This window comes from Lampris incognitus, chromosome 5 (genome assembly GCF_029633865.1).
Source record: "Lampris incognitus isolate fLamInc1 chromosome 5, fLamInc1.hap2, whole genome shotgun sequence".
Taxonomy (NCBI): domain Eukaryota; kingdom Metazoa; phylum Chordata; class Actinopteri; order Lampriformes; family Lampridae; genus Lampris; species Lampris incognitus.
The window spans coordinates 13,281,873-13,297,977 of NC_079215.1; the positions used below are offsets into that span (position 1 = coordinate 13,281,873).

The 16,105-nt window shown below is 48.6% G+C and overlaps 1 protein-coding gene across 1 annotated transcript in view; it reads left to right on the forward strand.

Moving 5' to 3' along the window:
- The window catches only part of lrba (LPS responsive beige-like anchor protein), a 242,055-nt gene that overhangs the window by 87,948 nt on the left and 138,002 nt on the right, over window positions 1–16,105 (forward strand). Inside the window, exons 22-29 of the mRNA XM_056279765.1 lie at window positions 5,968–7,419; window positions 7,642–7,820; window positions 7,922–8,075; window positions 8,701–8,881; window positions 11,838–11,974; window positions 12,698–12,805; window positions 12,932–13,082; window positions 13,197–13,551. Coding sequence (XP_056135740.1) covers window positions 5,968–7,419; window positions 7,642–7,820; window positions 7,922–8,075; window positions 8,701–8,881; window positions 11,838–11,974; window positions 12,698–12,805; window positions 12,932–13,082; window positions 13,197–13,551 — 2,717 coding nt within the window. The remainder of the gene's footprint in view (window positions 1–5,967; window positions 7,420–7,641; window positions 7,821–7,921; window positions 8,076–8,700; window positions 8,882–11,837; window positions 11,975–12,697; window positions 12,806–12,931; window positions 13,083–13,196; window positions 13,552–16,105) is intronic.

Consider the following 16,105-nt stretch of genomic DNA (forward strand, 5'->3'; position numbering starts at 1 on the left):
GCTTCCGGCAAGAGCCATACAAACAGACTAATTCCTCACACTTTCCTTTTATTGTGTAGGTTTCTTTGCTCGTAGTGACAGAGTAGCGTTGAAGAGGGTAAACATTTGGGGTTAGCTGAGGCCGGCGCTGTTTTGGATCAGCGCTGGAAATAGCTGCAGGATTTGCGTTGTGGTCAGTAAGACCTGCTTTTGCTTGCCCGTCTTCTCCTTTTCCATTTTCTTCTTTTTTTTTTTTTGAATTGTATTTCTTTGTAGGTGAAAGGACGGATGTTTAAAGATACTCCAAATGGGAGGCAGAAGGAGCTTGGATTTTTTTCTCCCCCCCCCCCCCCCCCCTTGTGATTGGTTCCTTAACTTGTCTTGATCCGGGCTCAAACGTTTCTTCCACTAAACTCTGTGTCCAGATGAACTGATTCAACTTTCTGGCGTTGCTTAACTTCTCTCATTCCAATTTAAGACACTGCTGACGCGGCTATTGATGCCATTTGCTCAGATGGTTCTTAGCAGCGTATCTTTTTATAAATTTTAGCTTCGCTAGCATTAAGTAATGGACTCCAGCCTGCGCACTTAGGGAAGTTAGATGATGAGCTGAGGGAGAATCTGTCTGGGTTTGTGCACGCACCCATCACAGTATTTTCTGCCTGCGTGTCTGTCATTAGTAGCTGAGCGTGTCTGTCTCTCAGAACAGGCAGATGTTCTTGCAGCCGGGCACACCAACACAGTCACCCTCCCACCCAAGTCCCACACCACCTCCCGAGGTGCTCCTCGCCTGAGCTGAGCACACAAACGAGTGCGAACCGAAGAGAGTTCAGAAACGGAGGAGCTGGTGCGTGAAGGGCCCTCCGTCCTTGAGGCTCCCACCGTCGGCTGACTGCATCCTACCTGCCGGCCATATTTCTGTAAATGGAATCAGCGCTGGCATCTGGGCAGCGTGGCGGCCTATTCCGTTGCCTACCAACATGGGAATCGCCGGTTCGAATCCCCGTGTTACCGCTGGCTTGGTCGGGCATCCTTGCAGACACAATTGGCCATGTCTGCGATGTGGGTATGTGTCCTGGTCACTGCACTAGTGTCTCCTCTGGTCGGTCGGGGCACCTGTTCGGGGGGGGGGGGACTGGGCGTAATAGCGTGATCCTCCCACGTACTACGTCCCCCTGGCGAAACTCCTCACTGTCAGGTGAGAAGAAGCGGCTGGCGACTCCATATGTATCAGAGGAGGCATGTGGCAGTCTGCAGCCCTCCCCGGATCGGCAGAGGGGGTGGAGCAGCAAACCGGTAATTGGGGAGAAGGGGGGGGGGGGATGAATCAGCATAGGAGTGAGCCAACATATCATGGCGGAAGTGCAACACATGAACAAATGTATAAAAGCTGCTAACTTCTCCAAGTCTTGTAGATACCTTTTCGGCTCTGGCTAACATCAGTAAAGGAGTATAGCACATTAGCAGGCACAAGCTGAATCGCAGCTGAAACTCACAAAAACCTGCTGCAGGAATTAACATCGTAGGCCTGCGGCCTCCTCGAGTTATTGAGACGTTAGAGTACACGCAGGAGATTCGAGCTGGTGTTCTCCGCCCAGCATTTTAGATACTGTTTAAGATACTGCAGATGCATTGACAAGCGAACAAAAGGAGGGGAAATTGAGAACATGAAGGAGCATTGACCAGTGCCAGGTAATACCCGAGTCCAGTCCTTCCTGCTCTCAGGAAAGCCATTCGCATCGGCATCTCCCCACACGGAGAGGAATAAGTATTTGGTTAATCATTGTAAAATTAAATATACTTCTTATTCGAGCCAGGCCATTTTGAGAAGCACTGGTCAGCTGTGAACTCTTATTCAGTATGTTATATCTTCACGCAGTCTTTCTAAATGAGATGCTGTAATTGTGATTGTTTCTGCAGTGCAAAAAATGAAATCTTATCAAGTGAAAATATCTTGTATTTGGTACAATAAGTCCAATATTGAGTAGAATTATCTTTAATTATCTTATTCCGCTGGCAGATAATTTTGCTTATTTCAAGTTTTTTTCTTGATTTTTGGTCAATTTAATCCTGTTTTAAATAAATGTTAATCTTGTTTTCTTAAAACAAGATTAAATTGACCAAAATCAGGAAGAAAAAAAAAACTTGAAATAAACAAAATTATCTGCCAGTGGAATAAGATAATTCAAGATAATTCTACTCAATGTTGGACTTATTGTACCAAATACAAGTTATTTTCACTTGTTAAGATTTCATTTGTTGCAGTGTGCACACGGAGCCGGTCGGGACCACATGCCCACTGCTGGGTCGGAGGGGCGGAAAAAGAAAGACAGTGGCGGGAGAACAAAAGGTGACGCGAGGAGGGGGAACGGAGGGGCCATGGACGAGAGGCGAGCTGCGCGGCCGGCCGGGACTGCCGTGGCAGCAAGACAACATTGATTTCGGCGGAGGAATCGCATTTAGCTAATCCGATTAGAGCCGTGCTGCCCTCCCCGTTTCCCCTTTGTTTTGCGGTTGCTTTTCTATCTATCGATCTAAACGGCGACTCCCGTGCTCCTACTGCGGGGGTCTCTCTCTCTCTGGACCAGCACTCAGCCGCTCTGACCCCGACCACGCCAGCTTGTAGTCTAGAGCTCGGGCTGATCTCAGTTCAGCTTTATAGTGCACATGCAGGGTTGGCGAAACCGCCGCTTAACCAGATTTGTCGCTCTCCTCGGAACAAAGCTGTTTTTATGGGCACCCGGGTAGCGTAGCGGTCTATTCCGTTGCCTACCAACACGGGGGTCGGCGGTTCGAATCCCCGTGTTACCTCCGGCTTGGTCTGGCATCTCTACAGATACAATTGGCCATGTCTGTTGGTGGGAAGTCGGATTTGGGTATTTGTCCTGGTCGCTGCACTAGTGCCTCCTCTGGTTGGTCGTGGCGCCCCCCCCGATCGGCAGAGAGGGGGGGTGGAGCAGCGACCGGGACGGCTCAAAAAGAGTGGGTTAATTGGCCAGATACAATTGGGGTGAAAATGGGGAAATTTAAAAAAAAAAAATCTGTTTTTACATGGCCTTTGCATTATATTTTCTTCCTTTTTGGGGGGATTTTTACGCGTTATATATCTACACTAATGTCGTCCTTTGGTTGGGATTTGCCATTTGGCGCTATTATGGTTTCTTTTTCGTTGAAAAATAGTGTCCCTTTCCGAGGCGCTTCAGATATCTTGTGATGTCTGGCCGTGCCGTGTCCGGTTAATACCATGTTACCTGTCACGTTCTAAAAGCCCACCGATGTTTCTGTACATTGCCATAACATTTTTCCATAGCCCAGCAAGTCCAGACTGAGCCACGGAGTAGAGCGAAATTAGATTAGATCAGCACTGATGTCTGGGCCACCCAAGGCACTTTCTATATACTGGAGCAACGCTAACCGCTCTTTTAAAAACCACAGAGACGCACACTGCCTCCGTCTAATGGTAACTGGATCCGTTGCAGAGTCCCATTTAAGGCCAGCATACATCATCCTAATGTACGGGGGGCTGCATCCTGGTTCTATGACGTTATGGGCTGCACTGCGCCCCACCGCCATTTCCACAGGCGGGCTCTCCGAATGCCGCCTTTTAATTGCTAAAAATGCTAAATGTCAAATTAGGCGGAAACTAATGGGGTAGAGGGACTTGTGTGGTGATATCTGGCAGAAAGCACACTTTAGAGAGAGAGGGGGAGAGGGAGAGAGAGAGGGAGAGAGGGATGCTGTCAGTGCACCCGGAACAGGCCCTGCACTCTGAGAAAACAGCTATGGATTACCGATCACTGCTTCCCCCTACAGAAGATTAATGAGCACCCGTGTAGCAGGCTAATTTAGAACAATAACGTCTAATTAATTACAAATAATCAGCTTCTTTTTCTCCCTTTCCTCTCTTCTTCTCTCGCTGTCCGGCTTTGTTTCTTTACGCGCTCTTTGGTTTTATGCTCCAGTTTCACCTCTTTCTCTTCTGTGTATGGTTTTACTGTTTCTCGCTCCCCTCTCTCTCTCTCTCTCTCTCTCTCTCTCTCTCTCTCTCTCTATCGCTCTCTCGCTCTCAATCGCCTCGGGTGGAAAAAGCAGCAAGCAAAGTGGGTCTAATTTCACCCCCCCCCCCAACCTGTCTTTGACTTTCTGTCCTCCAAGCCCAGTGATTAATTTGGGGTCTTAAATTAGGCGTGGGAGGATTGCCGATGCTGGACACGCACTCTGCACAGCTAGCAGACACACACCAACAGTATCTACTACTAATCTATGACCGCTTACATGGAAGGGCTCTTCCTCGAATGCCACCGCAGACCATCGCAGTTATAGACAAGCAGTCTGAGTCTTCCCATATCAGATGGTTAAAAGACTGATGGAGGCTAATAGGCCATGAGCGGCTGCACATAATGAGGCGGTGTTTTGAAACAAGGCGAGTCTTATGAACGTATGGTCCCGGGGTTAGAATTGGAAGGTGCATTTTAATTTGTCTAAATATCAGGTGGCTAAAATCTTTCAAGTGTTTCTAAATAAAAGCCCTGCCATTCTCGTCCCATGGCTAAAGGGATTGTTCCAGCAACTTGTCTTAACTCGGACCGTATCAGTGAATTGTTGTGTGATCATGGTGTAACTCAGTGACTACTTTTACATGTCAATAATCTGATAAATGTGAGGAATTAGGGGGGGTGTCCGGGTATCTGTTCCATTGCCAAGGCTCAACGTTTTTGGTTTTTATTTTAAAAAAAAATCTGGGAATTTATCATATATATATATATATATATATATATATATATATATATATATATATATATATATATAACTGGGTGAAAATCGGTTGAAACAATAAAGAATACAAAAATCTGGGGGGAAATCGGGTATTTTTCGGTGAAAATAATTAGTGGAAACATAAAACCCGGTTGAAAATCAGTTTAAACCAATCTGCTCCTTTTAAAAAAATCCGGGTATTTTTCAGTGAAAATCGGTAAAAACCAAAAACGCAGAGCCTTGTCCATTTGCCTACCAACACGGGGATTGCCGGTTCAAATCCCCATGTTACCTCCAGCTTGGTCGGGCGTCCCTACAGACACAATTGGCTGTGTCTGCGGGTGGGAAGCCGGATGTGGGTATGTGTCTTGGTTGCTGCACTAGCACCTCCTCTGGTCAGTCAGGGCGCCTGTTCAGGGGGGAGGGGGAACTGGGGGGAATAGCGTGATCCTCCCACATGCTATGTCCCCCTGGTGAAACTCCTCACTGTCAGGTGAAAAGAAGCAGCTGGCGACGCCACATGTATCGGAGGAGGCATGTGGTAGTGTAGTAGTCTGCAGCCCTCCCCGGATTAGCAGAGGGGGTGGAGCAGCGACCGGAACAGCTCGGAAGAGTAGGGTATTTGGCCGGATACAATTTGGGGAGAAAAGGGGGGGGGGGCAGAAAAAATATTAAAAAAAATTTAAATAAATTTATTTCTGATTTTTCCCTTTTTTTTCTCCCAATTTAGTGGCCAATCGATCCCTATTTTAATTCAAACACCCACCCTCGTATTGCATGCGTTCGCCAACTGCATCTCTCCGGCCGGCAGTCTCGAAGGAGACTGCCTCCCCACTTTCGTGACAAGGCGACTCCAGGCCGAACCACTGTTTTTTCCGACACACACAGAGACGCATTCACGTGACAAACACAAGCCGACTCCGCCCCCCTCCCGAAGACAGCGTTGCCAATGATTGCTGTTTCATCGAGTCCGGCCATAGTCGGATCTGACAAGACCGGGGCGCGAACCCCAGTCCCCAGTGGGCAACTGCATCGACACAAAGCCGATGCTTAGACCGCTACACCACCGCGGACTAGAAAAAATATAATTTGATTAAGGTGTTTACATGGCAGTTACAATAATCAAATTATTACCTAAATTTAACTAAAATAAAATTAACTTTAATGTAAACACACTAATACACTTTACTAAAATTGTAACACTGTTTTTTGTGTGTTTGTGCATGTCTTCAGGTAACCTTTGAGCAGCATAAAGAGAGGCTCTCCCACATGTTCCGTCAGTACCAGCGGCATGAGTCGATAGGCTCTGGGGGCTCTATCCGCACTATTTCTGGTGCCAGCCAGCAGTCCGACAGCCTGGAACGGACCGATGGAGAACATAGAGAGGAGACCGCTCCTTCCACTGTCATCGAACTCAATGTGGATGAGGGGTGCCAGGATCAGAAGGCCCCGGCCTCAGTGCCTACATCTAACTTCACCCCCGGCCCACCAGAGGGCACTGGCGAAAGGGGACATACAGCCATCACTGTGTCCAACATCCTGGCCAGGGCGGAAGAGGAAGCGCAGAATTCAGCTCAGGAGTCCCCTGAAGTCGGTTCAGGTGAAGCAGAAGGGACCAGCACTACTGTGGCACAAAAACCATCTGTTGACGGAGCCAGCACGTTGGACAACCAGCAGGAATTTAAGACTGTAAGTGATGGGCAAGGTGCAGTTAGCGCCGTAACTGAAACAGATGGCACAAACCTTACACAGCCAGTTTGTGAGGCTGGAAAAATGTCTGAGACAGACTCCCAGGAAACGCCACCAGCAGATGATGAAACGTCTCATCAGAGGGACAGCAACCAAGGGGAATTGTCAACGTCCATGATGGAGGACTCATTGAATGACGGGAACTTGGAACCGGAGGCAGTGTCAAAAACAGAAGGTAAGGATGTCCAAATGTCCCCAGAGTCCTCAGGCTGCCTGGAGAACAGCGGGGTGGGCGGAGCCTCCGTCTTCAACGAGGACCTTGTCGACGTGTCATCTGTTAGCGACCACCTTCCTAGTGACACCGAGGATAGCCAAGTGGAGTCCTCTTATATTTCTGCTCCTGCTGCTGCTGGTGAGGATGGGAAGGAGGAGGAGGATACAAATGAAGAGGAGGAAGGCAAGAATGATGAGAAGAAAGGAGAGGACTTAAAGACGGAGGAGAAAAAAGATGAGGAGGAGGGACGGGAGCAAGAAGCTGACGCAAGGGAAGAACCTCAAGAAAATGAGGAAGGTGAAAAGAGCGACCTCTCTGTTGTTGAGAGTGAGAGTTTGAAAATGGCCTCTGCTGAAGAAGCACAACATGATGTGACACAACCCACCAAAGATAATGTTTACAAAGAGGAGCAGCCCTCCACCGTATCTGACGCCCCTACTGCAGACCAGCAGCCCTCAAACTCCACACTGCCCTCTACAGCACAGGAGGAAACCGCACCATCAAACTCTTCCTCACCTTGTCAGACTGCAGAGACCACCAGCACCCCGACAGAAGAAACCCAGGCCAAGGCCCAAGACACCGGTGCAGTGCCCTTCAGTTCTGATTCACAGAGGAGTGCAGACCCTGTAACCAAGACCAAAGAGATCAAGATTGCAAGGCTGGACGTGTCCAATGTGGCCTTAGACACTGAGAGACTTGAATTGAAGGAGACTGCCGCAACGGTATTTGACAACTTTTCCTGCTTCTTAACATTTTGTGTTTTATTCTGTGGGTGGTATCTTAAATCAGTAACAGTATTTTAACATTTTGAATAAAAGTAAAGATGGGATCTAATTATGGATTCAGTGGTTTCTCTTTCCTTTTATGTGTAACTGGTTTCTCTTGACACTTCACTCTGTTACACCAATTAATAACCTATTTCTTTTTGTGGTATGTCTTCGAAGGATCCTGGCCAAGCCCACCCAGTGGCGCCAGGGGCTTCAAGCCAGTCCAGAGAGAGCAACGCTTCAGCAGCACGCTCGACCATGTTTCGAATCCCGGAGTTTCGCTGGTCCCACATGCACCAGCGCCTCCTCACCGATTTGCTCTTCTCCATTGAGACAGACGTCCAGATGTGGAGGAGGTAGGGTGACGATGACTCGGCGATGACTCCGAAGAGTTTTGTTTGTGTGCTTTCCAAATAAAAGCCCACATGTCTCCCCCCCACCTCTTTTTCTCTTTCAGTCACTCCACGAAGACGGTGTTGGACTTTGTGAACAGCAGCGAAAACGTCGTGTTTGTCCACAACACCATACACCTCATCTCGCAGGTGGTTGATAACCTCATCATGGCTTGTGGAGGCATCTTGCCTTTGCTGTCCGCCGCCACCTCCTCTTCTGTAGGTCCCCCATGCGTATGTTTGCGTGTTGTATTTGTATTTATATCATTCTGTGTATACAGTATCTGCATGTGTGTGTGTGTGTGTGTGTGTAACTTTACTCTCGGACAGCTTCGTTCATGGGGGGGCGGGGGGGGGGGGGGTTATCCATCCACGTTGACCTTTCCCAATCACATTAGCCTACAGTTAGCTGCATTCTAACATGGTTAGTTTGGTTTTTCTTGGTCGTCTAACCCCAGTGGCTGTACCTCTCACGTAACATGATTCTTTGCTTCTGTCAATACTCGCTCCCATTTTGTTCGACTAGCCCGTCTAATGAGATGAGGTTGAAGGTTCAATTCCATGATAATTCAGTTACATCTAGCCAGTACTGGAGTGTAATCAAATCTTAAACTTTAAAATGTCAAGTTTCTATAAAGTTAAGAGTTTAGATGCATCCCGATCCCTCTTATTACGGTCGCCCATGCAAAAGAACTACGATGGTTATTCCCCCTGAATCTTCATCATTTTTTTTGAGTAATTAATCCAATTAAGTAAATGGTCAATAAGCATTGGTCATTATCTACCAGTCAATTGCCTCTCTCTCTCTCTCTCTCTCTCTCTCTCTCTCTCTCTCTGCAACTAGCATGAGCTAGAGAACATTGAGCCCTCGCAAGGCCTGGCAGTGGAGGCTTCAGTTACCTTCTTGCAGCGTCTCATAAACCTTGTGGACGTTCTCATCTTCGCCAGTTCCCTCAACTTCACGGAGATCGAGGCCGAGAAGAACATGTCCTCAGGAGGCATCCTTCGACAGTGCCTTCGTCTCGGTAAATGTCCTAACCCTCTGCATTAGTCCATCCCTGTCTGTATGCCATTTTCTTTTTTTGACCCCCCCCCCCTTTTCTCCCCAAATGTCCTTGACCAATTACCCTATTTTCCGAGCTGTCCCAGTCGCTGCTCCACCCCCTCTGCCGATCCGGGGAGGGCTACAGACTACCACATGCCCCCTCCGCTACATGCAGAGTCGCCAGCCGCTTTTTTTCACCTGACAGTGTGGAGTTTCACCAGGGGGACGTAGCGCGTGGGAGGATCAGGCTATTCCCCTCAGTCCCCCCCCCCACCCAAACAGGTAGCCCAATCAACCAGAGGATGCGCTAGTGCAGCGACCGGGACACATACCCATATCCGGCTTCCCTCCCGTAGACACAGCCAATTGTGTCTGTACAGACGCCCGACCAAGCCGGAGGTAACACGGGGATTCGAACGAGAGAGCCCCGTGTTGGTAGACAACAGAATAGATCACTATGCTACCCTGACACCTCACACCCTGATGCCGCCTTTTTCATTTTTGGGTGACGATGCTTATGCCATTATCTGTCTACCCTTTCTGATTTTGTTTTGCTTTTTTTTTTTTGCTTTTTTTTGTTACCGTCTTCAAACTTTTTCTTTTCTATCCATTTTTCCAAGTTATACATAATTCCAAGTGTCTTTTTGATCATCTCTCTCTCTCTCCCCCTCCCTCCCATTTCCCTCTCTTATCTTCTCCTTTTACCCAGCCCCCTTGCGTTCCTTGTTCATCGATCCCTCTTGTATCAGACAGCCATAGGCGCTGATATGAGCACCAGTCACAGCTCCTTATAGCCTTTTCGATTTTACCCCCAGCCCCAACCCCCCTTCTTCTATTTTAACACTTCTTTCCAACCTTGTCCCTCCTGTTCTCCCACCGCTGCTCACATTTCCCCCATCTGCGTCTCTCTGCTCAGCTGAGCCAGTCTCTTATCTTTTCATTAAAACCCCGCCGCGTGGCAACATTCTAAAATGGCCGCTATCATAATGGAGTGCATTCTCCTTAATGGCCTTGGCTCCACCGTACCGCCGCTTAGCCTCGGGCCCTTCCCTGCCTCCTGTTCCCGGCTATTAAAGTTTGCTTTGACAGCTTCAATAGGCAAACCCTGCTTCATCTGAATAAAAGATCTTGAAATACTTACATTATTTATTATATACCGTGCACATTCCCAACAAACGCATATCAACACTGGTCCCATGCATACATGCACAGGCGTGTGTGCACGCACACACACACACTCATTCTCTCTCTCTCCTCTCTGTCTCGCTCTCACTAGGAAGTCATACAATACTTGATTTAATTCTATTTTGCCCTGTATTTTGTTTCTTGTGGTAATAGAACATATTCAGGCGTTCAAGAAACACCGTGTTCTGGATGCTCAAGGACGTAAACAAAATGGTCGTCTACAATACAGCGATACAACAATCTGCAGGGTGTCTTGTGTCACCTCGTCAAGCAAATATTGTAGACACCATCCTAGCTGGCTTTGTGGCTGTTTTGCAGAGCACTACTTCCATATTTTGAAGTCTGCTTTTAGCAAGCAGCCGTTATGAAATGAATATTTGATGAGGTTTACTCTCCCCATTGCAGTCGCCTAATCTGATTTCGGGTGACTGTAACAAGGTTTTAGCCTCTCTACCCCCCCCCCCCCCCGCCTGTTCATTTTATAAATGGTTGTATGAATGAACAGCCTTAATGGAAAAAGCAAGCCCGCATTCAGACTGAATAATTCCACCCCTGGTAATCTAAAGGGCTCACGGTTAACATTTGTCAGTTGTCAGGTGTGAAACGGGACAGGATGTGAGAAGCCCACGCAGATTAGAAATGCTAACTAAGTGTGCCAGTTTTGGCCAACCAACCCAAAGTTATCAGACCACAGATATTTTCCGCCCGCGAGCGCAGCGGTTTGTTCCCTGCTCGGCGCGTGTGCACCCCTGGAAGTGTCATTTGTTACGCGAGCTCCACACGTGGGGTGTGATACAGGAGCACCGCTGTGACCTTGGGAGGAGAGGTGGAGCAGGCGAGAGTGAACGATGCTGCCAGGGTTGGCCAGAGCACCGACCTTGCTCTGCCCCCATTTTTTCTCCTTTTTTTTTTTTGTCTCTCTCAGCTGCTTTTCTTGTGGCTGACTTTACCTCAGAGCCCAGATTTTGACCCGGATTTTGCTTTGCGGTGGAGATACTGTGCCACCCCCCCTTTTTTTCTTTTTCAAGGCACTGTCACACTTTTTTCCCCCTCTTTATCCTTGATCATGCTGTTTCTCTGCTGTATTTTGTTCTTTTTTTTGTGTGGTCTTTTTGGATTTTCCCCTTTTTTTCTTCCCAATTGTACTTGGCCAATTACCCCACTCTTCTGAGCCATCCCGGTCACTGCTCCACCCCCTCTGCTGATCCGGGGAGGGCTGCAGACTAACAAGTGCCTTCTCCGATACATGTGGAGTCGCCAGCCGCTTCTTTTCTCCTGACAGTGAGGAGTTTCGCCAGGATCATGCTATTCCCCCCGAACAGGTGCCCCGACCGACCAGAGGGGGTGCTAGTGCAGCAACCAGGACACCCACCCACAGACACAGCCAATTGTGTCTGTAGGGGCGCCCAACCAAGCCGGAGGTAACACAGGGATTCGATCTGGCGATCCCTGTGTTGGTAGGCCACGGAATAGGCCGCCACGCTACCTAGACGCCCTGTATTTTGTTTCTTAAGATAAGATAAGATGAGATAAGATAAGATAAGATGTATTTTTTTAATCCCCATGGGGAAATTCCCCCTCTGCATTTAACCCATCCCAACACACACACTGGTTGCAGTGGGCAGCCGTCCTGCAGCTCCCGGGGACCAACTCCAGGTTTTTTTGCCATCCCTCAGTTAGGGGCACTTTGTTGGAAATGAGTGCGCTTGTACGATTTCACATAATCCCACTTTTCTCGATTCCCTTTGCAGTGTGTGCCATGGCAGTGAGGAACTGTCTGGAGTGTCAGCAGCACACCCATTTCAAGTCTGGCGCGGAGAGCTCGGCCCGCAGTTACACGGTGATGCCAAGCACTCTAGTGGGAGCAGCCAAATCCATGCCCGCGCAGGCAAGTTAACCCAACACTCCTCTCCCCTCGATCATCTCATCTCTCTTCTGGACTCGTTTCTGTGATGTTATTTTGAATGTTCCCTTCCCTCTTTCCCTTTGGTGAATAATTTATGTTCTATATATGCTATGTGTTTCTTTTCTTCAAAAGAGTGCTGAAATCCCGTAGTAATTATCCTCTTTTTCTAATGGCTTGTATATTGGCTCTCATTGGACTCAGTTCTTTCACCTAAAAAAAAAAAAAAAAAGCTACAGACATCATCATTTTTGTGTTTCTGTGCCGTTAAACCAAATGAAAGCTCGATCCTGTGTGTCCCTGGCCAACAACAAGCCACCGTTATTGCATTTTCTCACTTCTTATTGTATTACCGTCGTGGCTGCTATTTGTTACACCAGACAAGGTCTCTTGTCATTGGCCTTTTGATTTGATACGGTGACTTCCAGTAAAGTCCCGTTTTTCTTCCCTGAAACCGATGTGTAAAAGCTCATTCATAATGCAGCGGCTCTGTAGAAAGCCATTATTTTAAGGACCCGGTCCCTAAAGGGGATGGCTTTTTTTTGAGTCCTGAAACTTTACCCTATCTCCCTGAGGCTCACATGGATTAACAAACATGCCATCACATGACCGCGTGGCATTGTGTTTACTGTTTGCGCTCATCTTTTAAACCCAGCTGTGGATTAGAAGACGTGGCTCCCTTATTTTGTGTTTGTGTGCATGTTGTAGAGTCCTGTCGACGCTGTGACGGGTGGAATATCTCCGGTGAGAGACCTGGATCGCCTGCTGCAGGACATGGACATCAACCGTCTAAGAGCTGTCGTCTTCAGAGATATTGTTAGTTGTCTCACAGAACATGTGCTAAATCCCTCCATCATCATGAAATCGCCCGTATTTTTAAGCCCTTGTTGAAGGCAACCCAACTAGAGATGGTAGTTGTAGTGTATGTTGTGTTTGTTTCAGGAGGACAGTAAGCAGGCTCAGTTCCTGGCTTTGGCCGTGGTCTACTTCATCTCTGTCCTAATGGTGTCTAAGTACCGCGACATCCTGGAGCCCCATAACGACAGCAGGCGCCCTCAGCGTCCTCAGCACTCTCAGTCTGCCAGGAGCACAGGTAGTTCAGCGAACTGAAGACAGATCAACTGTAGCACGGTGGAGTCATACTGTTGTTTTTGTTGTTGTTAATCCATGGTCAGTTTTTGATTTATCAGTATTTACTTATATTTAGATAGCGGTGCTGTATCTGGTGGACCGGACTTGGAGAATGACGTCTCTCTTCGTCGTTGCGACTCCGGCATCGGCGATGACCACACCCCAGCAGCAACCAGTGAGGCAGAGTTATCCTCTGTGCCTGCTCACGGTCCGGATGCCATCTCGGAGGCCTTGTCCACACTGTCCTCCGAGGTCAGGCCCAGTGTGCCAGGCGACGCCAAGGGCAAGAATGTGAAGGACATTCTCCGCAGCTTGGTGAGCACGCCCACCGATGACATCATGGTGGATCCTAGTCTGCTGCCACCGGCGTTTCTAGGGAGCACGGGCGACTCTGCTCGGGACTCGGCACTGCAGTTCCACTCCTTTGACAGGTAAGGGGGCTGTGATGAGGAACTAAGGGGTTGTGTTGAGGCAGTATATTGACACACATATGTACTCTCATAGGCATACTACTTATGGAAAATTTAATTTCCTGTGCTGTGCCTTGGATATTTGTGGAGGGGGGAAAACTGTAGTCTGATAGCTTCCTGTCCAGTTGACACATTGTCAGATTTGACAACGTTATCAGCTCCATAAAATCTCATCCAGTTTCACAGTCTTATCCACTTGCAAATCTCAGGCGTTCTCGGTTCACTTATTTGCTATTTTTCCCTATGCCTAGCAGTGGCGAAGCAGCGGAGAACCTTTTTAAAACTCCGACTTTGATGACGTCTCGACTCGGCAACCTCGGAGGAGGCCGAGGCACGGCTTCTCATCTGCTCCCCGACAAGAAGTCGTTTGAACTGGGGTATCCTCTCCCCCCCTTTACCCGCTTTCTTCTGGCTCCCCAGCCCTTTTTCCTTTTTTTTGCTGTCGATGCAAGTCCTCAACCCAAACAAACAGCTCTACAAAGTACCTGTCTTGAAGAAAACACATCAAAACAGTGGAGGCATGTCTGCCGGTGGAACAAAGCGGGGGATAAAGGGGGGGGGAGAGACGAGGCAGACAGGAAGCTGTTTCTTTTCACCATAACACAGATATTTAATGGCTCTCTTTTTCATCTCTCCTCCTCCTCTCTCTCCATGTCTAGCCCTCACTAGGGCATCACCCTCTCTCTGTTACTAGGAGATGAATAAATTGCATTCCCCGAGGAGGTATGGGGGTGAACGGTCAGGTGATAGTGAGTGAAGCAGGGCAGGGTACTGTGGCCACAGACAGGCTTAAGTGATAGAGGACGAACCCTGGTCTGGTTTACATTTGGATCGTCGTCTCTGTGGCAGACGTTTGAAAATGGGAAAGGAGAGAGGGAGGCCGGTAGAGACCCAGTGGGAAAGTGAAAGAGAGAGAGAGAGAGAAGCAAAAGATGCCTCCACGGGGGAGATGTCAAGCCAGGGTTCTCATGTCTTGAAGAAAGCTTCTCTTCAGCTCTCCCTAACATGCCCAGAACTCTCTCTCTCTCTCTCTCTCTCTCTCTCTCCACATACACACACAGTCCACCTACCCCCAACTGTGGGAATTTTGAGGCATCTCTGTGATCGTGTGTCTTTATCTGAGGAATGCTTTGTCAGGACTCAGTGCGCTCCTCATATCAGGGGGATTAGACTGGCTCCTGTCCGCTGAGCTCACACAGTAGGAGGAGAAGAGAGGAGAGGAGATTTGGGGAGCTGGAGAACATAGACTAACAGCTTGCTCCATGCAGATGGGAGCCCCTCTTACGCACGGCCCTATGGCCCGGCCACATATACCCCGCTTTAACCCCTCCACGTTTTAACGAGATGAAGGCCCCGCAGCTGCAGTCTGCAAGTCAGCACGTACACACATGCGCTTGCATACATATGCGCACAAGCACCCTCATACATATACGTACCCTTATCTCTCACGGGGATCCGCACACACTCCCCTGGCACTGAGCTGCGGAGTCGGTTATCTTGATGGCTCCAGCGCCGAACTTCTGGACGATGTTCCCTGGCTGTCTCCAATTGTCAGTTTTCCACAATCTTTTAGTTCTTCCGCGCTCTCGATCCCAACCCACTCCGACAACTCTGCTACACTATACTAACTCTACACTGCCCCGTCGTAGCCATCTAAACCACAGCAGGGAAAGAATATTTTAGTTAAGTTGTCCCGAGTATTTATTAGCTCGTTCAAATAACTCAATACTTCTCTGTCTGATGTTGTTAAGCATGTCCCCATAAAGCGTATGTCTCTCAGGGGACACCAATACAAGCCAGATTCTACACTGTCACCTCCTGCCAAAACATGGCAACTCTCTGCTGGACCGATGGGGGTGGGGGGGAAGGGGGTGGGGGGGGCTGGATTTATGAGACCAATGTATGGAAAAAGCAGGGATCCCCCCAAGATAAAAACCGGGATGGGTCAGGAAGGTGAAGTATCCTTAGTGATTTATTTACCAGCGGAGACCCGCTGGATATCTCCCATCCATTTCCCAGCCGTGCCCCCTGTTATGACAGCGAGTCTGCAAATATTTGCTGACATTAACCAGAGCTAAACAGTGTCATTGTACAAGCCGGTGATTTAAACTGCATAGTTCAGCAGAATACGCGAGTGTGAGACGCTGGGATATACACGGTGTAGTTGTTTGCATTCCCAGCAACGGGCCTCACATGCGTGTGAGCCTTCATATACAGATGAATTAGGTCGGGCGGTGATGTTTCGTGGCTGTTATCCTCAGAAAGGTGGGAATGATGCATTGTCAGACATAGCCAACACATCGCGGAATCGCACGCCGTCAAAAATAGTGTTTCGAAGGAAGGCGACATGCCCGTCTTTTGAGTTGCCTCTCGAGGGTAACCGGGAGGGATGTTGGCAGAAGGTTGCCCAAACAAATCAGATGAATGGGCAATCACACGGTCTGTGTTCAGTGACAAACCCGATCCAGGCCCATTGACAAACTGGCGGCCTTCAGTAGTCAAGTCAAGTTTTATT